The sequence below is a fragment of the Danio aesculapii genome, chromosome 19, assembly GCF_903798145.1.
Source record: "Danio aesculapii chromosome 19, fDanAes4.1, whole genome shotgun sequence".
NCBI classification, from domain to species: domain Eukaryota; kingdom Metazoa; phylum Chordata; class Actinopteri; order Cypriniformes; family Danionidae; genus Danio; species Danio aesculapii.
The window spans coordinates 50053123-50073218 of record NC_079453.1 but is presented as its reverse complement, the minus strand read 5'-3'; the positions used below and the strand labels follow the sequence as shown (position 1 = coordinate 50073218).

Genomic DNA, 20096 nt, shown 5'->3' with positions numbered 1-20096 from the left:
TATTGATTATCGGTCATAACAAAATTAGCTTGATATCTTTAAACCAACAACGTATGTATTGTTACTGCTGGTAGAAACACTTCACATGCTTGGTGGTTTTATTCATGCATTATTTTTGTATCAGGCAATAGATTTTATATACATATATATGAAGAGTTCAGATGCAAAACCCTGTAAATCCGTCAGACCTCTTTTCTTGTGAATGAGCATTTTTTTAGCAGGAAGTTCCATTTAATAGATAATGAAAAGGTTATTAGCTGGTAAATAAAATACCTGTTTTGTTTTTAACAAGGTAGATTTTCTTTTGCATCAAAACCAGCTAAATCCACTTGTGCTTTTTTATGCAAAACCCTCTAAATCCACCTACAGGAACAAGACGGTGTGTTTAGTTGAAAAATCACTTAAGGTGCCCTTAGAAATTATTTTACCAAACCTAAAATACATTACACAAACCACCAAATATATAATCTGTCAAGTAAGTGGCGGTTCATTCCGCTGTGTTAAACCAGGGAAAAAGCAGAAGGAAAATGAATGAATGAAATCTGTCAAGTGCATTAATCAATAACATTAAAACGGACATTAATTAATTCTTAACAATCTGTTGTCATTTCTGATATTTGATATTTAGATTTAATGTAAGTAGAGCAATGTAAACATTATAAGCTAAGCTTGGTAGATTTAAATAATGTAGTGTAAATACATTGTGAAACATCAATAGCTGTGCATTGTCCATTAATATAAAAAGCTTATCAGACGTACAGGTAATATCAAGTAATATTAAATAATGTGTATATGTGTATATATATATATATATATATATATATATATATATATATATATATATATATATATATATATATATATATATATATATATATATATATCTATATATATCTTTAAAAATAGCCTAAATTAGTTATATAAAGAAAAGTTGGCCATATATACGAAGAGTTAGTAAAGTTCAGAAGTTTTCTGAAGCTTTTAAAATAAAATCAGTTGTTTATTGTGTGTTTGCCTTTTGTTTTTGCAGTCATGCTCAGAAAATTTTGCTCAGAAAAATATTGTTTTATATATCAGCTATCAGACTACAAATTTAGACTTATCGGTTATCGATATCGGTCACAATTTCCATATCGGTGCATCTCTAGCGCCCCCTACTGACCTTGTAAACATAAAATAGTTTTTTTTAAGTGTTTTTACAGATATGTGTTGATGCGATTGCATTTTAAAAACATTCCTGTACAGTTGAAGCCAGAATTATCAGAATTATTCGCCCCTTGAATATTGTTTCCCCAGTTTCTGTTTAACGAAGAGATTGTCAACACATTTCTAATCATAATAGTTTTAATAACTCATTACTAATAAATCATTTCTTTTGTCATGATGACAGCTCATAATATTTGACTAGATGTTTTTCAGCATACTAGTACTCAGCTTAAAGTGACATTTAAAGGCTTAACTAGGGTAATTAGGGTAAAGTTAGGGTAATTAGGCAAGTTATTGTATAACAGTGGTTTATTCTGGAGACAATCCAAAACTAATATTGCTGAAGGGGGCTAATAATATTGACCTTAAAATGGCTTTAAAACTATTAAAAACTGCTTTTATTCTAGCTGAAATAAAACAAATAAGACTTTCTGCAGAAGAAACAATATTATAGGAAATACTGTGAGAAATTCCTGAATCTGTTCAACATCAATATTAGAAAAATTCACAGGAGAGCGGATAATTCTGACTTTAACTGTACATGATGACAGAGTGTTTATTTGGGGGTGCGCTGTCCCTTTAAATCCCCCTCAGTCGACTGTAAGCTGAATTCGCTCCGTCATCTCTTGAGAATGAACCTGTTGTTAGAAACTTTCTGCTGTGCTTTAAAATGGCTTTGCAGAAACGCTGAGCTCGCAGTTCGCTCTCAATCCTCAGTTATGGAGGAGATTCGACTGAGCTCCAGTCTTTGATGAGAAGGTTAGGCTGTGTATAATACATGTTAAGGCAGAAAATATTGACTTTCAGATTCCAGCAGAAAGGGAAAACACATTTGCTGTGTGGCCAGATGAGCAGTTTACTTCTTTCAAACACATTACTTTTAGAAAAAAAATCGATTTCACAGCCTCTGGTCGTCTGGGTCGAGGGGTTTGAGGAGTAAAAGACACACGGCTAAAGCTGAAATACACCACAGTCTCTTCTGTCTTAAAGAGATAGTTCACTTTCTCATATTTCAAGTTTTCTTTGTTATTTACATTCATTCATTTTCATTCAGCTTAATCTCTGATTTATCAGTGGCCACCACAGTGGAATGAACTGCCAACTAATCCAGCATATGTTTTACACTGCAGATGCCATTTCAGCCGCAACCCAGTACTTGGAAACACCCATGCACACTCATTGTGTCAATTGTTTGATTTATAGATTTTAATACAAGATTTGCTGTGAAAATATAAAGCCGAATCGATAGCATGATGATCCTAACCGAACCATGAGACCAGTGTAGGTTCACACCTCTACAGTTCGACTCTGGAAACGATAAAACTCTTTATTTTGTTGTACCTTTTTCTTGGTTGTATTCATTGATTGTCATGCATGAAAATACATCACATGCAAATACAGAAATGCACTGACAAAAAGTGTGTCGGGTGACCACAAACATTTTATAGATTGTTTATTAGAGTTTATGGAAACTGCAGAATCATCCCAATCAATCTAACATACATTCTTTCCAAATAGAGATATTAAGTCATCTGGTGAAATTATAGTCATATCGCAATATATATCACAAAAGAAAATATCCCTATGCTAGATTTTTCCGATATCGTGCAGCCCTAATTTGTACTGTTATTTTCTCTTATACTCTTGTTTATTTAACGGTCATTTAAATCCGATGAATCAACAAAGGGACACTTTACCTAAAACTGAAAATGTACTCACTGTTGAATCACATTCAAGTGTTTCCAAACCACGTTCTTCAAAACACTAACACTAAAGAAGATATTTTGAAGAATGCTGAAAACCTGTAACCATTGACTTTCATAGTAGGAAACACAACTATTATGGAAGTCAGTGGTTACAGGTTTCCAGCTTTTTTTCCTAAATGTCTCCTTTTGTGTTCAACAGATTTAAAAAAAAAACAGGTTTGAAACTATTACAGGGTGAGTAAATGATGACCGATTTCTTCAGTTTTGGGTGTGAACTGTCCCTTTAACCCTTGTGTTGTTTTTTAATTTTGTATAATTTCTTCACCCGGTGGGTCAAAAATGAGCTGCCTTTTATTTTTATTATTAATTTCATTTCAATCCTTAAATCTATTTTGAATAGTATTATATTAGTAATACATTTGAATGAATTGTGCATGTAGAAAAAGCATTTCAGCAGTGTTCACTCAGTAGACAACACTCGTTTCTGACTAAACATACCTACAGAAGTCTAAATGTTTCTGTTCATAAAAGATTCTTGTGTGTGTGCGTGTGTGCGTGTGTGTGTGTGTGCGCGTGCGTGCGTGCGTGTGTGCGTGTGTGCGTGTGTGTGGTGTAATATTATTTTTATAGTTGTGTTCAGCCCTCCAGAAAATATGTAAACAGACTTTTATTGTGTTGTTGTTACATTCTTTAGGTTTTTTTCTGCTGTTAAAATGGTGCACAGATCATTTTTAACCTGCAAGTCTGTAACAGGAGGATTAATGTGCATTTTTCTGAACTTTTCTATTTGCAGATATCAGTGTCTGCGGCCAAATCTCCCTCCACGACAGATGACCTGTACCTGGAGGAGGCCGGATCTGGAGGATACCCTGAAGATGATGATGATTTCAGCTCCGGATCGGGATCAGGTGAGCATCATTCTGGAGTTCGTTTCAGTTTAGTTTTAGTTAGTTTTATTAATGGTTTTAGTGAAACATTTCTATTTAAGAGAGCCTATTATGTCTCTTTTTACAAGATGTAAAACGTGTCTCTGATGTCTCTAGAGCGTGTAGTGAAGTTTCAGCTCAAAATAGCTCAGATAATGTTCTCTAGCTCTCTGAAACTAACCATTTAAGGCTTTGATCCTAATAGTGGAGTTTTGATGACTGTCGCTTTAAATTCAAATGAGATTGTGCTCTCAGCCCTATTTGGAAAAGAGGGCGGAGCTGCAAATGTCTATGTGTCAGCATAGTGGCAGATTCAAAAACAAGACTAATGTCATATGCTAATGAGGGAGAGATGGACACTAGTGGGCGGAGCTTTACCGCTCTGATGACAAGTACGAAGGGAGAATGTCAATCAAAGTGTTTCTGCAGACTGTTTTGATCAAGTCTGATTATAAATCATATAATTAATAAACTTTTACCATTAGAAGCTGGTTATATTCACACACTGTTGCCACCGCTTATAAAGAAGATTTTTGCATAATAGGTGCCTTTAATTTTTTTATACATGTAGTTTTAGTAATAATTATTAAAAGTTAAAATAAAAGTTAATAATTTAACTTTTAAAATAATATCGAAATAAAAGCTCATTTTAAAATGCAGAACTACAATAACCTTAAACTAGAAAAGCGTGTGACATGATATGTGGAATTACGGATATTAATTGACATATATCGCATTAAAATGCCATTTGAATGAAACAAATACACTTCCCGTCAAACCGAAATCATGGAGGAATATACTGTAGAGTCCACTCTGCAGGGCACTTGTTGAATTAGAACTAACATCTGAGGAGAAAAGAGAAACATATGAAATGTGCAGCGTGGTGCGGCGCAAAGACTGGGAATGAGAAACACTGATATATTTCAACTAGACAATAGCGATGCATGATATTGACTTAAAATTGTATAAAAAGAGTTTATTGTGATTATTAATATCAATGATGATAATTAATATGCATCCACTAAGAGACCAAACAGAAAAGTATTAATTTTAATATTTTACAAAAGAAGGTCTTCAAGCCTGCTTTACTATACTGTAGAGCTCAACCATATTTAAACACACTGAAGCAGCTAATCAAGCTATTCAGGATCATATAAAATATAAAAGCAGGTCAATTTCCAGGACAATAGGCAGAGTTTGACCATATGCTGAAATGTTATTTGTTTCATTCATACTGGACACTAGAGGGTGCCCTTGTGCATAATCTCCACGTATAGATTACTGAAAAAACTAAATACGTCAGCTGCCGAGCAAAGGGAATAAAAATTGATAAATGAAGATGATAAACAAATGCTTGTGATATTATCTGGATTATTTCTGTTCTTGAAGCTATCCTGGGTATTTTATAAGCATAAAGGGTCACTCTTTATTTTGATGGTCCGTTTGTTGAATTAAGTTACATTGCTTCTACATGCCAACTGATACTCATTAGATTATAAGTAGACTGTTGGGTTAGGGTTGACATGTACCTACAAAGTTTCTTATAGTCAGTTAAATGTCGCATCAAGATATTAATCAACACACAGTCTACTAATACTGAAATGGACCATCAAAATAAAGTGTGACCGCATAAAGTATATTAATAATGCAATGCTAATTGGTCAAGCCTTCATCACTGTATTGAATATTATAAAATAGTATGATTTCTTCTTCATTCTGTGATTTTAAACCATGCATTGATAGTGGTTAAATGTCTAAAACAGTGGTGCCCAATGTAGGACCCGTGGGCTAAAGGTGGCCCATGTTAACCTTTGGTTTGGCCCACCATCCCATCTGAAAAGAGAGGGAGAATGATGGGGAGTTGGTTAGGGTGAATGACTTTGACAGAGATGGTCATTTCGACTTTAATGTAGCCTTTTCTTTAATTGAGGAGCTACAAAACAGCCAAACAGAATTAAATGTTTTATTTACATGTGTAAATGAATCAGACTTCATTCATTCATTTTCTTTTCGGCTTAGTCCCTTTATTAATCTGGGGGTCGCCACAGTGTGCCAACTTATCCAGCATGTGTTTTGCGCAGCAGATGCCCTTTCAGCTGCATTACTGGGAAACATCCACACACACTCACTCACACTCATACACTACGGGCAATTTAGCCTACCCAATTCCCCTATAGTGCATGTCTTCGGATTTGTGAGGGAAACCGGAGCACCCGGAGGAAACCAACGCCGACACGGGGAGAACATGCAAACTCCACACAGAAATGCCAGACCCAGCTGAGGCTCGAACCAGCGACCATCTTGCTGTGAGGCGATTGTGCTAATCACTGCGCCACCTTAACGCCCCGAATCAGACTTAAAATGTAAATACTGTCACTTGACAGATAGAGGACAATGCACAGGACATCGGCGTGCAAGTGAAGGCAAGGGCAGGAGCAGCTCGATTGAGCATTGAACTCCATTGTGGTATAAATGGGATTGTTTATGTTTTTACTGTAATAAGTTTATTATAAAATGTAAAAAAAATTATACTGTATCATTATTTAATATGTGTTAAAGCAATGTTGTGTGGTTATGTTAAATAATACACAACTAAATGAGCAAATTTAATGTAAAGCAGTTTGGTATATTTAACTTTGATTGCAGTCCTCAATCAAGTTTGGTTTTTGTCCCTTTATAAGAAAAGGTTTGGGCACCCCTGGTCTAAAATAAGGGTTATTTTATTGGTTTATTTTAGATTTAGTTTGATCAGAGAAATATCTAACGCATGTGTGTGTTTGTGTTTCAGGAGCTGGAGAGGTTATTGAAGATCCCGTCACAGTAAACACACTGTTCTTCGTGCCTAAAGCAGAGCCCACGCAGGACTCCACCAAAGACTTCACACCGAAAGTGGAGACAGTGACGTCACGAGACGCCCCCATAGACTCAAAGAAAACCAGGATAGAGGTGAGCCGTCAGATTCTGAGCCAAACACACGTCGTCATGTTTAATTAAAACATCAACAGCGGAGATCTCTCTAATCTGGAGATGTTTACTGCTGAGGGCGGATTCAGCCTGTCAATCAAATGAGATCCTATAATGGACTGCATTTGTGCCACCCACTTAGTTTAAATACAGTTTAAATCTGGAGACATTTACTGGTGAGGGCGGGGTCAACCTGTCAATCAAATGAGATCTTCCAATGGAGTTCATTGGTGCCGCCCACTTAGTTTAAATACAGTTTAAATCCAAAGATGTTTACTGGTGAGAGCGGGATCAACCTGTCAATCAAATGAGATCCTCCAATAGAGTGCATAGGTGCCGCCCACTTAGTTTAAATACAGTTTAAAGCTGGAGATGTTTACTAGTGAGGGCGGAGTCAACTTGCCAATCAAACGAGATCCTCCAATGGAGTGTATTGGTCCCACCCAGTTTAAATCTAGAGATGATTACCGGTGAGGACGGGGTCAACCTGTCAATCAAATGAGATCCACCAATGGACTGCATTGGTTCCACCTACTTAGTTTAAATACAGTAATACCGTGGAAAAACTCTGAAAGCCTATTCTTGATCTGTTCAGGCTCTAGTTCCCGTCACAGAAGACTCTCGCAGAAACCCCATCACCAGCACCACCAGCATCCCTCGACCTCCCATGGATCCTCAAGATGTCCAGTCAGAAAATCTCTTCCAGAGGACAGAAGTTCTGGCAGGTCTGTATATGGTCACTTCTACATGTGCTATTAATCATGTATAATATACGGGGTTCATATAAGTTCATGCACGTGTTTAACAAAATATTTAATTTGCACTCTCTGAGAATTCAATAGTAGAAAATCCTTGAAAACAGCAATGTGCATGAAGAGGTACTTAAAAGCGAATCTGCAATAATAATTCTGAAGTAGTTCATATATTTATGTATATATAAAATAAATAAATAAGCAATATTTTCACTCAGAATGAATGCTGAGGGCTGTGCTTCTTCCTGCTGTTCATTAACTCAACAAATATATATATATTATTTTTCAGGAGATGAGATCTCTGATTTACCTTGAAAACTAAAAAAACTGTGCTTGAAATGGCCTTGAAAGTCTTTGAATTTAATAATGCATCATGTATTCAAACATACGAAAAGACGTGAAGTCAAAGAGAGACAGAGAAAAGAGAATTAAAAATATATTTTAGAACTTGTAAACACTGTGTAGTGTACACTACTATTCAAAAGTTTGGGATCAGTAGCTATTTTTAATGTTCTTTTTTAATAATTATTAATATTATTATTATTAATGGGTATAGTAATAAAAGCAGTAATGACCGGAGTAATAATTTCATTTGAAACTACACTCAATAAGAAGCAGTTAGTTAAAAAGTTTAATAAATATTTAACAATTCAATTCAAATTTTTTTTTTACATTTAGTAAATGCCGCCTTGATGAACAATGTAATTTACTTAAAAAAAAAAAAAACTGACCTCAAATTTTTGACCGGTAGTGTATATACTGGCATATATACAGTTGAAGACAGAATTATTAGCCCCCCTGAATTATTAGCCCGCCTGTTTATTTTTTTTCTCCCCAATTTCTGTTTAACGGAGAGCAGATTTCTTCAACACATTTCTAATCATAATAGTTTTAATAACTCATCTCTAATAGCTGATTTCTTTTCTCTTTGTCATGATGACAGTAAATAATATTAGACTAGATATTCTTCAAGACACTTCTATACAGCTTAAAGTGACATTTAAAGGCTTAACTAGGGTTAATTAGGTTAACTAGGCAGGTTAGGGGAATTAGGCAAGTCATTGTATAGCAGAGGTTTGTTCTGTAGACTATTGAGAAAAAAAATATAGCTTAAAGGGGCTAATAATATTGACCTTAAAATGGCTTTTAAAAAATTAAAAACTGCTTTTATTCTAGCTGAAATAAAACAAATAAGACTTTCTCCAGAAGAAAAAATATTATCAGACATACTGTGAAAATTTCCTTGCTCTGTTAGAAATAATTTGGTAAATATTGTAATAATTCTGACTTTAACTGTGTGTGTGTGTGTATATATATATATATATATATATATATATATATATATATATATATATATATATATATATATATATATATATATACATACATACATACATACATACATACATACATACATACATACACTCACCGGCCACTTTTATTGGATACACCTTACTAGTACCGGACCCCCTTTTGCCTTCAGAACTGCCTTAATCCTTCATGGCGTAGATTCAACAAGGTACTGGAAATATATAAAGATTTTGCTCCATTTTGACATGATAGCATCACACAGTTGCTGCAGATTTGTCGGCTGCACATCCATGATGCCAATCTCCCGTTTCTCCACATCCCAAAGGTGCTCTATTGGATTGAGCTCTGGTGACTGTGGAGGCCATTTGGGGCCATTTTGATGCTCAGTTTGAACTGCAGCAGATTGTCTTGACCATGTCTGCATGCCTAAATGCATTGAGCTGCTGCCATGTGATTGGCTGATTAGAAATTTGCATTAACGAGCAGTTATAAAGGTGAACCTAATAAAGTGGCCAATGAATATATACAGGAAGCAACACTAGTAACTACTAGTATAATAGTAGTATAATAGTAACCATAATACATGTGCGTCTCTCTCCGGGAGCTGTAAGAGTTCACAGCACGTTTGAGCCAAACCGCCCACTTAATCTTTTGTCTTAGGAGAGCACAGAGAGCCTGTAATTCACTCAAAATAACAAATCAATATCTTTATGCACAAAGGTCAGTTTTGTAATTTAAGCACACTTGGCTGAAATATCCTGTGGAATAATGACAGAAGAGCAGTATAATGTGGAGACTCTGGATCTCTGGGCCCTCCAGCGGTGCTTAATTATCTGATTACTGGACATAATCTGAGTCTGCTTGTTGAGCCAGATCACGCTCCAGTCACGTAGACGGACAGGAATGACCCTTTGCAAAAATTCAGCTGAAGCATCAATCCATTACAATATTTAATCATGATTAATTACACATTTAATCTGCTCTAAATGTGTGACCTATTCTGCCCCTTTATACAAGATGCGTCTCTAAAATGCGTCTCTGATGTCTCTAGAGTGTGTAGTGAAGTTTCAGCTCAAAATAGCTCACAGATAATGTTCTCTAACGCTCTGAAATGGACCCTTTTAGGCTTTGATCCTATTTGTGGTGTATTTTGGTGACTGTCGCTTTAAATTCAAATGAGATTGTGCTCTTTTTGGAAGAGGGCGGGGCTACAAGTGCCTGTGTGTCAGCATAGTGGCAGATCGAAAACAGAACTAGTGTTATCTGTGTGAAAATGTGAACAGAAATGTCTCAGAAGAAGGCAGTCTCATGACAGCTTAATTTATTTAAAATCCTTTAACTGATAATTAACCACTAACTGGAGCAGGTGCCATTTTTAAAACAAACAAACAAACAAACAAACAAACAAACAAACAAACAAACAAACAAACAAACAAACAAAATCCTGTAATTCAAAAATATAATTATTGTGAGATTCTGACTTTTAATTTGCCACAAAATGGCAAAAAATAACGAGTGCTTATTTGAGTTACTGTTGCCTTTCTATCAGCTGGAACCAGTCTGGCCATTCTCCTCTGACCTCTGGCATCAACAAGGCATTTGCGCACACAGAACTGCCGCTCACTGGATATTTCCTCTTGTTCAGACCATTCAAAATAATTCAAAAGTATAATTATTGTGAGATTATGACTTTTAATTTGCCACAAAATGAGCACAAATGCCGTTTTTAAAACAAACAAACAAACAAACTTAAATTATGAAATCGCTGAATTGCCAAAAAAATAATTACATTGACTTTGAATTTTCCAGAATAAAAGTTGTACAGATGCCATTCTTAAAACAAACCAACAAACAAAAAACTTAATAATTATAAAATCGCTTAATAATTAACAAATATAGATAGTTAACTCAAAAAAATGTGTTATATCGTGACATTATGACTTTTAATTTGCCACAAAACAGCCAGAGATGCTATTTTTATAACAAGTAAACAAAAAATAAACAAAAAAAAGCTTATTAATTATAAAATAGCTGAATTAAAAAAATTCTATAACTCAAATTATATTAAATTATGACATTTTGACTTTTATGTTGCCACAAAACTGGCATGCCAGATGCCGTTGGATTGTCAGAAATGTAGATTGTATAGATTGTTTCAATCTTTCAGGGAGTAAATAATTATGACAGCTAAATTTAAACTCCAAAATCTAATTATATTGTGATATTATGACGTATAATTTGCCACAAAACTGGCACAGATGCCATTTTCAAAACACACTCATGAAGTTAAAAAAAACTCAATTCTGAAGTTGCTTAATGATTACCAAAAATAATTCCTCTAACTCAAAAATAATAATTACATTGTGACATTATGACTTTTAATTTGCACAAAACATGGCATTTTTTAAAACAAACAATCAAGCGAATGTGGACTCATCAGAAAAGTGGAGGCAGTGAATACTTGTGACTAGGGGTGTCCTGATCAGGTTTTTTCATTTGATTTTGCTTATCTACCGATACTAAAACCCGATTCAATACTTCTATAATACATTTAAAAAAGAATAAAGACGAGCGAAGAAACAAATCCAGGATGTTCCTTATTATTTTAAATTCACCTTATTTTAACATTCAACAACTGTGTTAACAGACAGAGCACTTCTGTGAGGTAGCTTGAACAATCAAGTAATAAATAACATCAATTCTTCACTTTTGGACTTTAGTGCAACAGTAAAAATAAACAAATCTAATATAAAAACAAACAGCAGCTCAAAAAAAGTGCTACAAAGCCAGTAATGTGCTTTCAGGAACTGCACTCCTAACTCTTACTGTCATCACAGTAAGAGAAGGAAAGGAAATGTATGATTTTCCTCATGAAAACCAACATCTCTACCTTGTCAGGTTTGAGCCTGTTTCTGTTCTCATCAAAGACGTTTGCAACGTCACAAAGTCTCATCAACTTTATAATACGTCCAGACTGGAGACATACTCGCGCTTTCCGCTTTAAGCTGCTTCTGTGTTCTACTTTGCCACCATTAACCAATAGCGTCTCTGCAACAAAGTGATGTCATGTTGCACACGCTGCTGTTTCTGTGTCAAGAAAGAAGTCTGACTCTTTGCCACCGCATAACTACAGATGTGTTAAAAAATAATGAGAATATATATATTCAAGTCCTGATCAGGAGGTAATGTCCTATTCTATCAAGTCTGAAACTGCGTAATTGGGCCTGATTTCCAATCATGTGATCAGATCTGGACATCCCCACTTGTGACCACATCTGTATACTGTGTTTTCCTCTCAAACACACATTTGAACATTTGTAGAGGGGGTGAATACTTATAACCGCATCAGTATACTGTGTTTTTCCTCTGAGAAACACACATTTGAATGTTTGAACAGGGGCTGAATACTTATAGCTGCATCTGTATACAGTTTTTCTCTGAAACACACATTTGTAGAGGGGGTGAAAACTTATGAGCACATCTGTATACAGTTTTCCTTTGAAACACACACATTTGTACATTTGTAAAGGGGGTGAAAACTTTTGACCGCATTTGTATACTGTGTTTTTCTCTGAAACACACTTGTACATTTTGTAGAGGGGTGAATACTTTTGACCGCATCTGTATACTGTGTTTACCTCTGAAGCGCGCACAGACAAACATTTGTAGAGGGGGTGAATACTTATGAGCACATCTGTATACAGTTTTCCTTTGAAACACACACATTTGTACATTTGTAAAGGGGGTGAAAACTTTTGACCACATCTGTATACAGTTTTCCTTGAAACACACATTTGTAGAGGGGGTAAATACTTATGAGCGCAGCAATATAATGTGTTTTTCTCTGAAACGCACATTCGAACATTTGTAGAGGGGGTGTGAAAACTTTTGCCCGCATCAGTATACAGTTTTCCTCTGAAACACACTTTTGTACATTTGTAGAGGGGTGAAAACTTTTGACCGCATCTGTATACTGTTTTTCTTGAAACACACATTTGTAGAGGGTGTGAATACTTTTGACCGCATCTGTATACTGTGTTTTCCTCTGAAACACACACTTTAGTACATTTGTAGAGGGGGTGAAAACCTTTGACCGCATCTGTATACTGTGTTTTCCTCTGAAACACACACATTCGAACATTTGTAGAGGGGGTGAAAACTTTTGACCGCATCTGTATACTGTGTTTTCCTCTGAAACACACTAGTACATTTGTAGAGGGGGTAAATACTTATGAGCGCACCTATATCATGTGTTTTTCTCTGAAACACACACATTCGAACATTTGTAGAGGGGGTGAATACTTATTAGCACATCTGTATGCTGTGTTTTCCTCAGAAACACACTCATGTTTCTTCCTTCACTCCTGTGTTTCAGCTGTGATTGCAGGAGGAGTGATCGGCTTCCTCTTCGCCATCTTCCTCATCCTCCTGCTGGTTTACCGCATGAGAAAGAAGGACGAGGGCAGCTATGATCTGGGAGAGAGGAAACCGACCGGAGCGGCCTATCAGAAAGCTCCCACCAAGGAGTTTTACGCATAAATGACTTCGATATCAGTGACTACGACAAACTCCTTCTGCATTATTAAAACAAACAAATGATCGAGGAAAAAATAAATAACATTAAGGAAAGCTTTTGGCATAGAGTATTGTAATTAAGACCTTTTCTTTCCTCTTTTTTTTATGACAAAAACAAACAAGAGCGCAAGCAAAATCTCTCTGTATTTAAACGTGTATCGCAACGGCTGAGAAAGAAAGAAACAGATGTGTAAAGCTGAGGATTTCTGCATCCGTCTTCTGTCAAAGCAGCTGTTTTTAGTCGCTGACTACTTTTTAACTGTAGCAGTATGTATTTGTAAAGACGACGTTTTAAAGTGGAATAATTGAGTATAATTGTTCTGTATCAGTCCTGGTTTCATTTCTCATCCTCCCGCTTTTGGTTCCTAGCATGTCTGATTGTTGCTCATCATAAAAGTGTTTCATTAATTTATCATCATCTCAGATGTTGAACAACAAAAACAATGCCTTTCTGTAGTTTTCCCAACCCAATGTCTCAATGTTTCCCTGCTCAATTGATGATTTTTCGTTGGTGCTCAGAGCTGATAATCTGTTTAAAGACCCATGCGTTGCATTCGCGAGTGTTTGTAGGTCAAATAAATCAAGCAGTGCCATTTTAAAACCTCACGTAGATCAGCAGCTCTCGTCTGTTAGATGAAGAAAACCAGGCTGATTTCTGCAGCCTCTGATTGCGTTTGCTTTGATCACGGATGAAAAGATCACACACGCACACACACGCACACACACACACACACATATACCGGTGATCAGTTTTATTAGCTCCAGCAGAGAGTAGAGCTGATCTGTACTGTTACGAGGCTCACACTATCCACACTGTTGATTAATAATATCCAGATTTAGTGTGTTTATTGGGTTTATTTGTGGTGGTGAATTGCATTATGGGATGTTGATCTCTGCTCTGTCCACTTCTGATGTTGAGAATTCATCTCTACAGTTTAATAAAGAGACTTTTAGTGTCATTTTAGTAGCTTTAAATAATATAATGTAGAAGAAAATGTGCTGCAGATTATTCTGAGGTGTTTGTAGAGGAATGAACAACACCAACACAGACAATACAGCACTGCAGACTATTCATAATCACAATAAAAGTCACTTTATTTGGACTTTTTAAGGTTGAAAGTTCCCATAAACCAATTCAAAAGCAGAAATAAATGAGGAAAAGTTAAAACAGGAGTCATAAAATAGAGAAAACTGCTCATTTCCAGATATTTCTGTACAGTGTAGCGCCGATATTGGAAAATCATTGAGATGAATCATTTTGCGTGAGTTTTGAATGGTTTAAAGAGCTGAAATGAGTCTGATCGTCCAGTTTGGAGACTCGAAACACTATTAATGCTAGTTTAATTTGATTTAAAAACCATTCACACACACACACACACACACATCTGTGATCGGGTTTATTAGCTCCTGTGAGCTGATCTGTACTGTTACGAGGCTCACACTATCTACACTGTTGATTAACATCATCCAGATTTAGTTTATTGGGTTTATTTGTGGTGCTGAATTGCATTATGGGATGTTGATCTCTGCTCTGTCCACTTCTGATGTTGAGAATTCGACTCTACAGTTTAATAAAGTGACTTTTAGTGTCATTTTAGTAGCTTTAAATAATATAATGTAGAAGAAAATGTGCTGCAGATTATTATGAGGTGTTTGTAGAGTAATGAACAACACCAACACAGACAATACAGCACTGCAGACTATTCATAATCACAATAAAAGTCACTTTATTGAACATTTCAAGGTTAAAAATTTGTTGGAAGATGGATCAAATTTCCCATGATGCAATTCAAAAGATGAAATAAATTAGGAAAAATAAAAATATGAATAGGAAAATATGAAAAACTGCTAATTTCCGGATATTTCTGTACAGTGTAGCGCCACCATTGGAAATAATCATTGAAATGAATCATTTTGCGAGTGTTTTGGATGTTTTACAGAGCTGAAATGAGTCTGATCGTCCAGTTTGGAGACTCGAAACATTTTTAAATCCAGTTTAATCTGATTAAACTCGCTCCGTCAGCTGAAGTGAACGTTCTGGCCACACACACACACACACACACACACACACCCAAAGACTCGTCTGATTTTCACATTGCTGCGTAATCCTTCGGCCACATTCAAGGTTTCATTTGTTGTTTTCTTTGATTGTTAGTTGTTAGTTTGGTTTGATTGAGTAGACATCTGACCTTTGCATTCAGTTACTTATTCATGTATGGGAAATCTATATAGAATTATATATAAATGTATATTCACAAATGTTTTAAACCTTGCCTTTAAAGTGCCTACCATTCGGAAGCGTGCAGATGTCTGTGGTTCTAGACTGCAGACGGGCCGGAGTCGCTGTATTGTGTTCACACAGCAGAATGAAATGGTCAATTCTTTCCTTTCTTTTCTTTTGTTTTTTTTTAGTTGTACAAAAGCAGACAGTATTGTACCTATAAGTTAAAACAACACTACTGAATAAACAATGTGGCCTAAATCTGCTCGTCTCTGGACTGATTTATCTGTCTGTCTGTCTGTCTGTCTGTCTGTCTGTCTGTCTGTCTGTCTGTCTGTCTATGCGTTTATCCAGTTATTGGTTGTTTAATTGTTGTCTGTCTGATGTTGTCCGTCCATCCATCTGTTTATCCGTCCTTCTGTCTGTCCATCCATTTATCTGACCGTCCATCTGTCTTATCTTTCCATCCATCTATTTGTCCATCCGTCCATCTTTCCATCCATCTCTCTGTCCATCCATTGACCGACCATATATCTTTCTATCCATCCATCCTTGTCCATCTTTTCTATCAATCTATTTGTCTGTCCATCCATCCATATTTTCATTCATTTATCTGTTTGTCCATCCATTCGTCCATCTCTTCATCCATCTACCTGTCCATCCGTCTATAAATTTGTCCATCCATCCATCTGTCCACTTTTTCTATCCATCTATCTGTCTGTCCATCCATCAGTTTTTCCACCAATCCATCCATCTGTCCATCCATCAATTCTTCCGTTTGTCTGTCCATCCATCCATCCGTCTGTCCATCCATTCATCTGTCCATCTGTCCATTTTCTTCTATCCATCCATCTGTTTGTCCATCCATCTATCCATCTCTTGGATGTCTACCTGTCCCTTTATTCATCCATCTGTCCTTCCATCCATTTTTCCATCCATCCATCTCTCTGTCCATCCATTTATCTGACCATCCATCTGTCTTTCAATCGTCTATCCATCTGTCCATCTCTCCATCCATCTATCTGTCTATTAGTCCATCCATCCATATATTCATTTACCCATATGTTTGTCTGTCCATCTCTCCATCCATCCACCTGTCCATCCATCCATTTTTACATCCATACATCTGTCCATCTCTCATTCTATCCACCTGTCCATTCATCAATCATTCCATCTATCCAGCTGGCCATCCATCCATCCATCTATACATACATCCATCTGTTTGTCTGTCTATCCATCCATCTCCCCATTCATCCACCTGTCCATCCATCCAGCTGTCATCCATTTTTCTATACATCCATCTGTCCATCCATCCTTCTGTCTGTCCATGCATTCATCTGTATGTCCATCTCTTCATCCATCTCTCTGTCCAACTATCCATCCACCTGTCCATCCATCCAGCTGTCATCCATTTTTCTATACATCCATCTGTCCATCCATCCTTCTGTCTGTCCATGCATTCATCTGTCTGTCCATCTCTTCATCCATCTGTCTGTCCAACTATCCATCCATCTGTCCATCCATCCTTCTGTCTGTCTGTCTGTCCATTCATCCATTTTTCCACCCATCCATCCATCTGTCCATCCATCCTTTATTCTGTTTGTCTGTCCATCCATCCCTCTGTCTATACATCCATCCATCTGTCCATCTTTTTATCCATCCATTTTTCGATCCATCCATCCATCCATCCATGTATTCATCCATTCATCTGTTTGTCCATACATCATTGTCCGTCCATCCGTTCATCCATCCATCCATGCGTCTGTCCATCTCTCCATTCATGTGTCTGTCCATCTATCCATTTTTTCATCCATCTGTCCATCAATCTATCTGTTTGTCTGTCTTTCCGTCCATCCGTCCATCCATCTATCAGCCGTCCACCCATCCATTTTTCCATTCGTCCATCCATCTGTCCATCCATCGATCCATTTTTCAATCCATCATCCATCTGCACCTCCATCCGTCCATCTATCTGTCCAATGTCCCCGCAAGTATAGCAACACCAGTAAAGTTTGCTTTGTGGGGACTTTTTTTTAATCTCCATGAGGAAAAGGGCTCATAAAGCACACAGAATGAATTATTTAAAACTGCACATCGTCTCCTGAGGTTTGGGTTTAGGGGTAGAATAAAAAGTATACAGTCTGTACAGTAAAAGCATCATTACAGCTATAAGAAGTCCCCTTAAAGATAGCTGTACAAGTGTGTGTGTGTGTGTGTGTGTGGAATCTCTGACATGCAGTGACAGTAAGAAGAGAACTGAAGGGATTTGTACAGAGAGTGTTTACACACGGGCTCAGCGCTGCAGATTACTTCTGTATTTATTAATCTTTATTGGTTCTCCTGTGGGATTACTGTACCTCTGCATGATCCTGCTGCTTCTCTTATTCAGATCAGTGTCTGGCAGAATAGAAATGACTGAGAAATCTCAATATTACTCTGCAACATCACGCTCGCAACCTAACTGCTATTTCTTCTTATTATTTGATGGAGGGGTAGACATATACTGATATTAATAATTCAATATATTATGATAATGACAATACACACTGTGTCGATACACTACACTGAAAAAGGTTCATTGGATGCACATTTTTTTAGGGTAAATGGTTGCAAACAATTCATATGAGCTTTATGTGTTGCTTACCTTAAAATTGTGCATCCAATGAGTAATTTTTTTTCAGTGTGTTATGGGAACTTCAAAATATTGTCAATATTATTTATAATTAAAACCTTTAGAGAGCTTTTTAGAATATGATCATGGTGTTTGCAGTGGTGGGTGACGCAGTGGCGCAGTAGGTAGTGCTGTCGCCTCACAGCAAGAAGATCACTGGTTTGAGCCTCGGCTGGGTCAGGTGGTGTTTGTGTGTGGAGTTTGCATGTTCTCCCTGCATTGGCGTGAGTTTCCTCCAGGTGCTCCGGTTTCCCCCACAGCCCAAACACATGCGGTACAGGTGAATTGGGTAGGCTGAAGTGTATGAGTGTGTATGGTTGTTTCCTCAGAGATGGGTTGCAGCTGGAGGGGCATCCACTGCAGAAAGACGTGCTGGATTAGTTGGCGGTTCATTCCGCTGTGGCGACCACGGATTAATAAAGGGACTAAGCTGAAAAGAAAATGAATGTTTGCAGTGTTCATAACCGTGCCAAATGCTTGAAGACTTAATTGGTTAATTAATATTTCAAATCATTTTCCTGTGTTAACCTGTCGTAAATGCTGAAATATTGACTGAATATTTTGTGACTATTTATACACTGAAAAGAATCATGTCAGCAAAACTGCTGCAAACAATTGAATTGGGTTGAATTTAAACAAACACATTAAATTGAGTAATGTTCAACTTAGTTTGTTTGTTTAAATTCAGCCCAAATAAATTGTTTACAACCACTTAAAAAAATTAGTAAATCCAAGGAATCATTTTTTTCAGTGTATTATACAGCGTTTATATAGCACATTTCATACACAATGGTAATTCAAAGTGCTTTACATAATTAAAAAATAAAAGAAACGAGTATAAAAATAACAACAAATAATAAAAAGAATATTAAAATGTGTTAATTTTAAAGGCATAACAGTCCATAAGTGTGCAATAAGGCTCTGAGACACTCAGAAGACATTTTATTTCAAATGAGCTGAAACAACACAACTATTGAGATTTTTGTTACAACTTAATTGTTTTAAGTTCAATCCACTTACATTTGTTAGGTTAACTTTAACAGTTTGTGTTGGGACAACATGAATGAATTGTGTAGAACCCAGAAATTTGAACAGTGAAGTTCAGATTAATTTAATTGTTCACATTCATTTAACTAATCTCACTATGAATTCTACAATAGCTTTTACTGATCATAACTGATGTAGTTAATATCCAAGACAGTTCTGTTGTGTTGTTTTAACTATGAACTAAATCTGGCTTTTTCTCACTGTGTATTTTAATGGGTTAACTAACATGTTTTACATGTATTATAGTGTTTCCTGTTGAGCTTTTAAATACAATGGCAGTTTAATTATGTTGAAACATTTGTTTACCCTAAACATGCACACAATAAAGCAGGAAACAAACTATTTCATGATGTCATACCTGTTAAAGTAATCCATCTATCCTTCAATCTGTCTGTCTATCCATCCATCCAACTGCCCATCTGTCCATTCATCCATCTGTCAGTCAATCCATCCATTCATCCATCTGTCAGTCAATCCATCCATTCATCCATCCATCCGAATCGTCCATTCATCCATCTGTCCATTAGTTCAGCCATCCATTCGAAAGATGGATTGACAGACGGATGGACGGAAAGATGGATGGACAGACGGATGAATGGATAAATGGATGGTTCAAAAGATTGATGGACAAATGGAAAGATGGATGTATGTATGAATGGATGGATGAATGTACAGACAAATAGAGGGATGGACGGATGTATATATGGATGGATGGAT

At 36.4% G+C, this 20096-nt stretch overlaps 1 protein-coding gene across 1 annotated transcript in view; it reads left to right on the top strand.

Annotated features, from left to right (window-relative positions):
* The window catches only part of sdc2 (syndecan 2), an 89373-nt gene extending 73451 nt beyond the window's left edge, over positions 1–15922 (top strand). The window contains exons 2-5 of the mRNA XM_056479490.1: positions 3706–3820; positions 6627–6784; positions 7398–7527; positions 13241–15922. Coding sequence (XP_056335465.1) covers positions 3706–3820; positions 6627–6784; positions 7398–7527; positions 13241–13404 — 567 coding nt within the window. The 3' untranslated portion in view covers positions 13405–15922. The remainder of the gene's footprint in view (positions 1–3705; positions 3821–6626; positions 6785–7397; positions 7528–13240) is intronic.
* The last annotated feature ends 4174 nt before the right edge of the window (positions 15923–20096 follow it).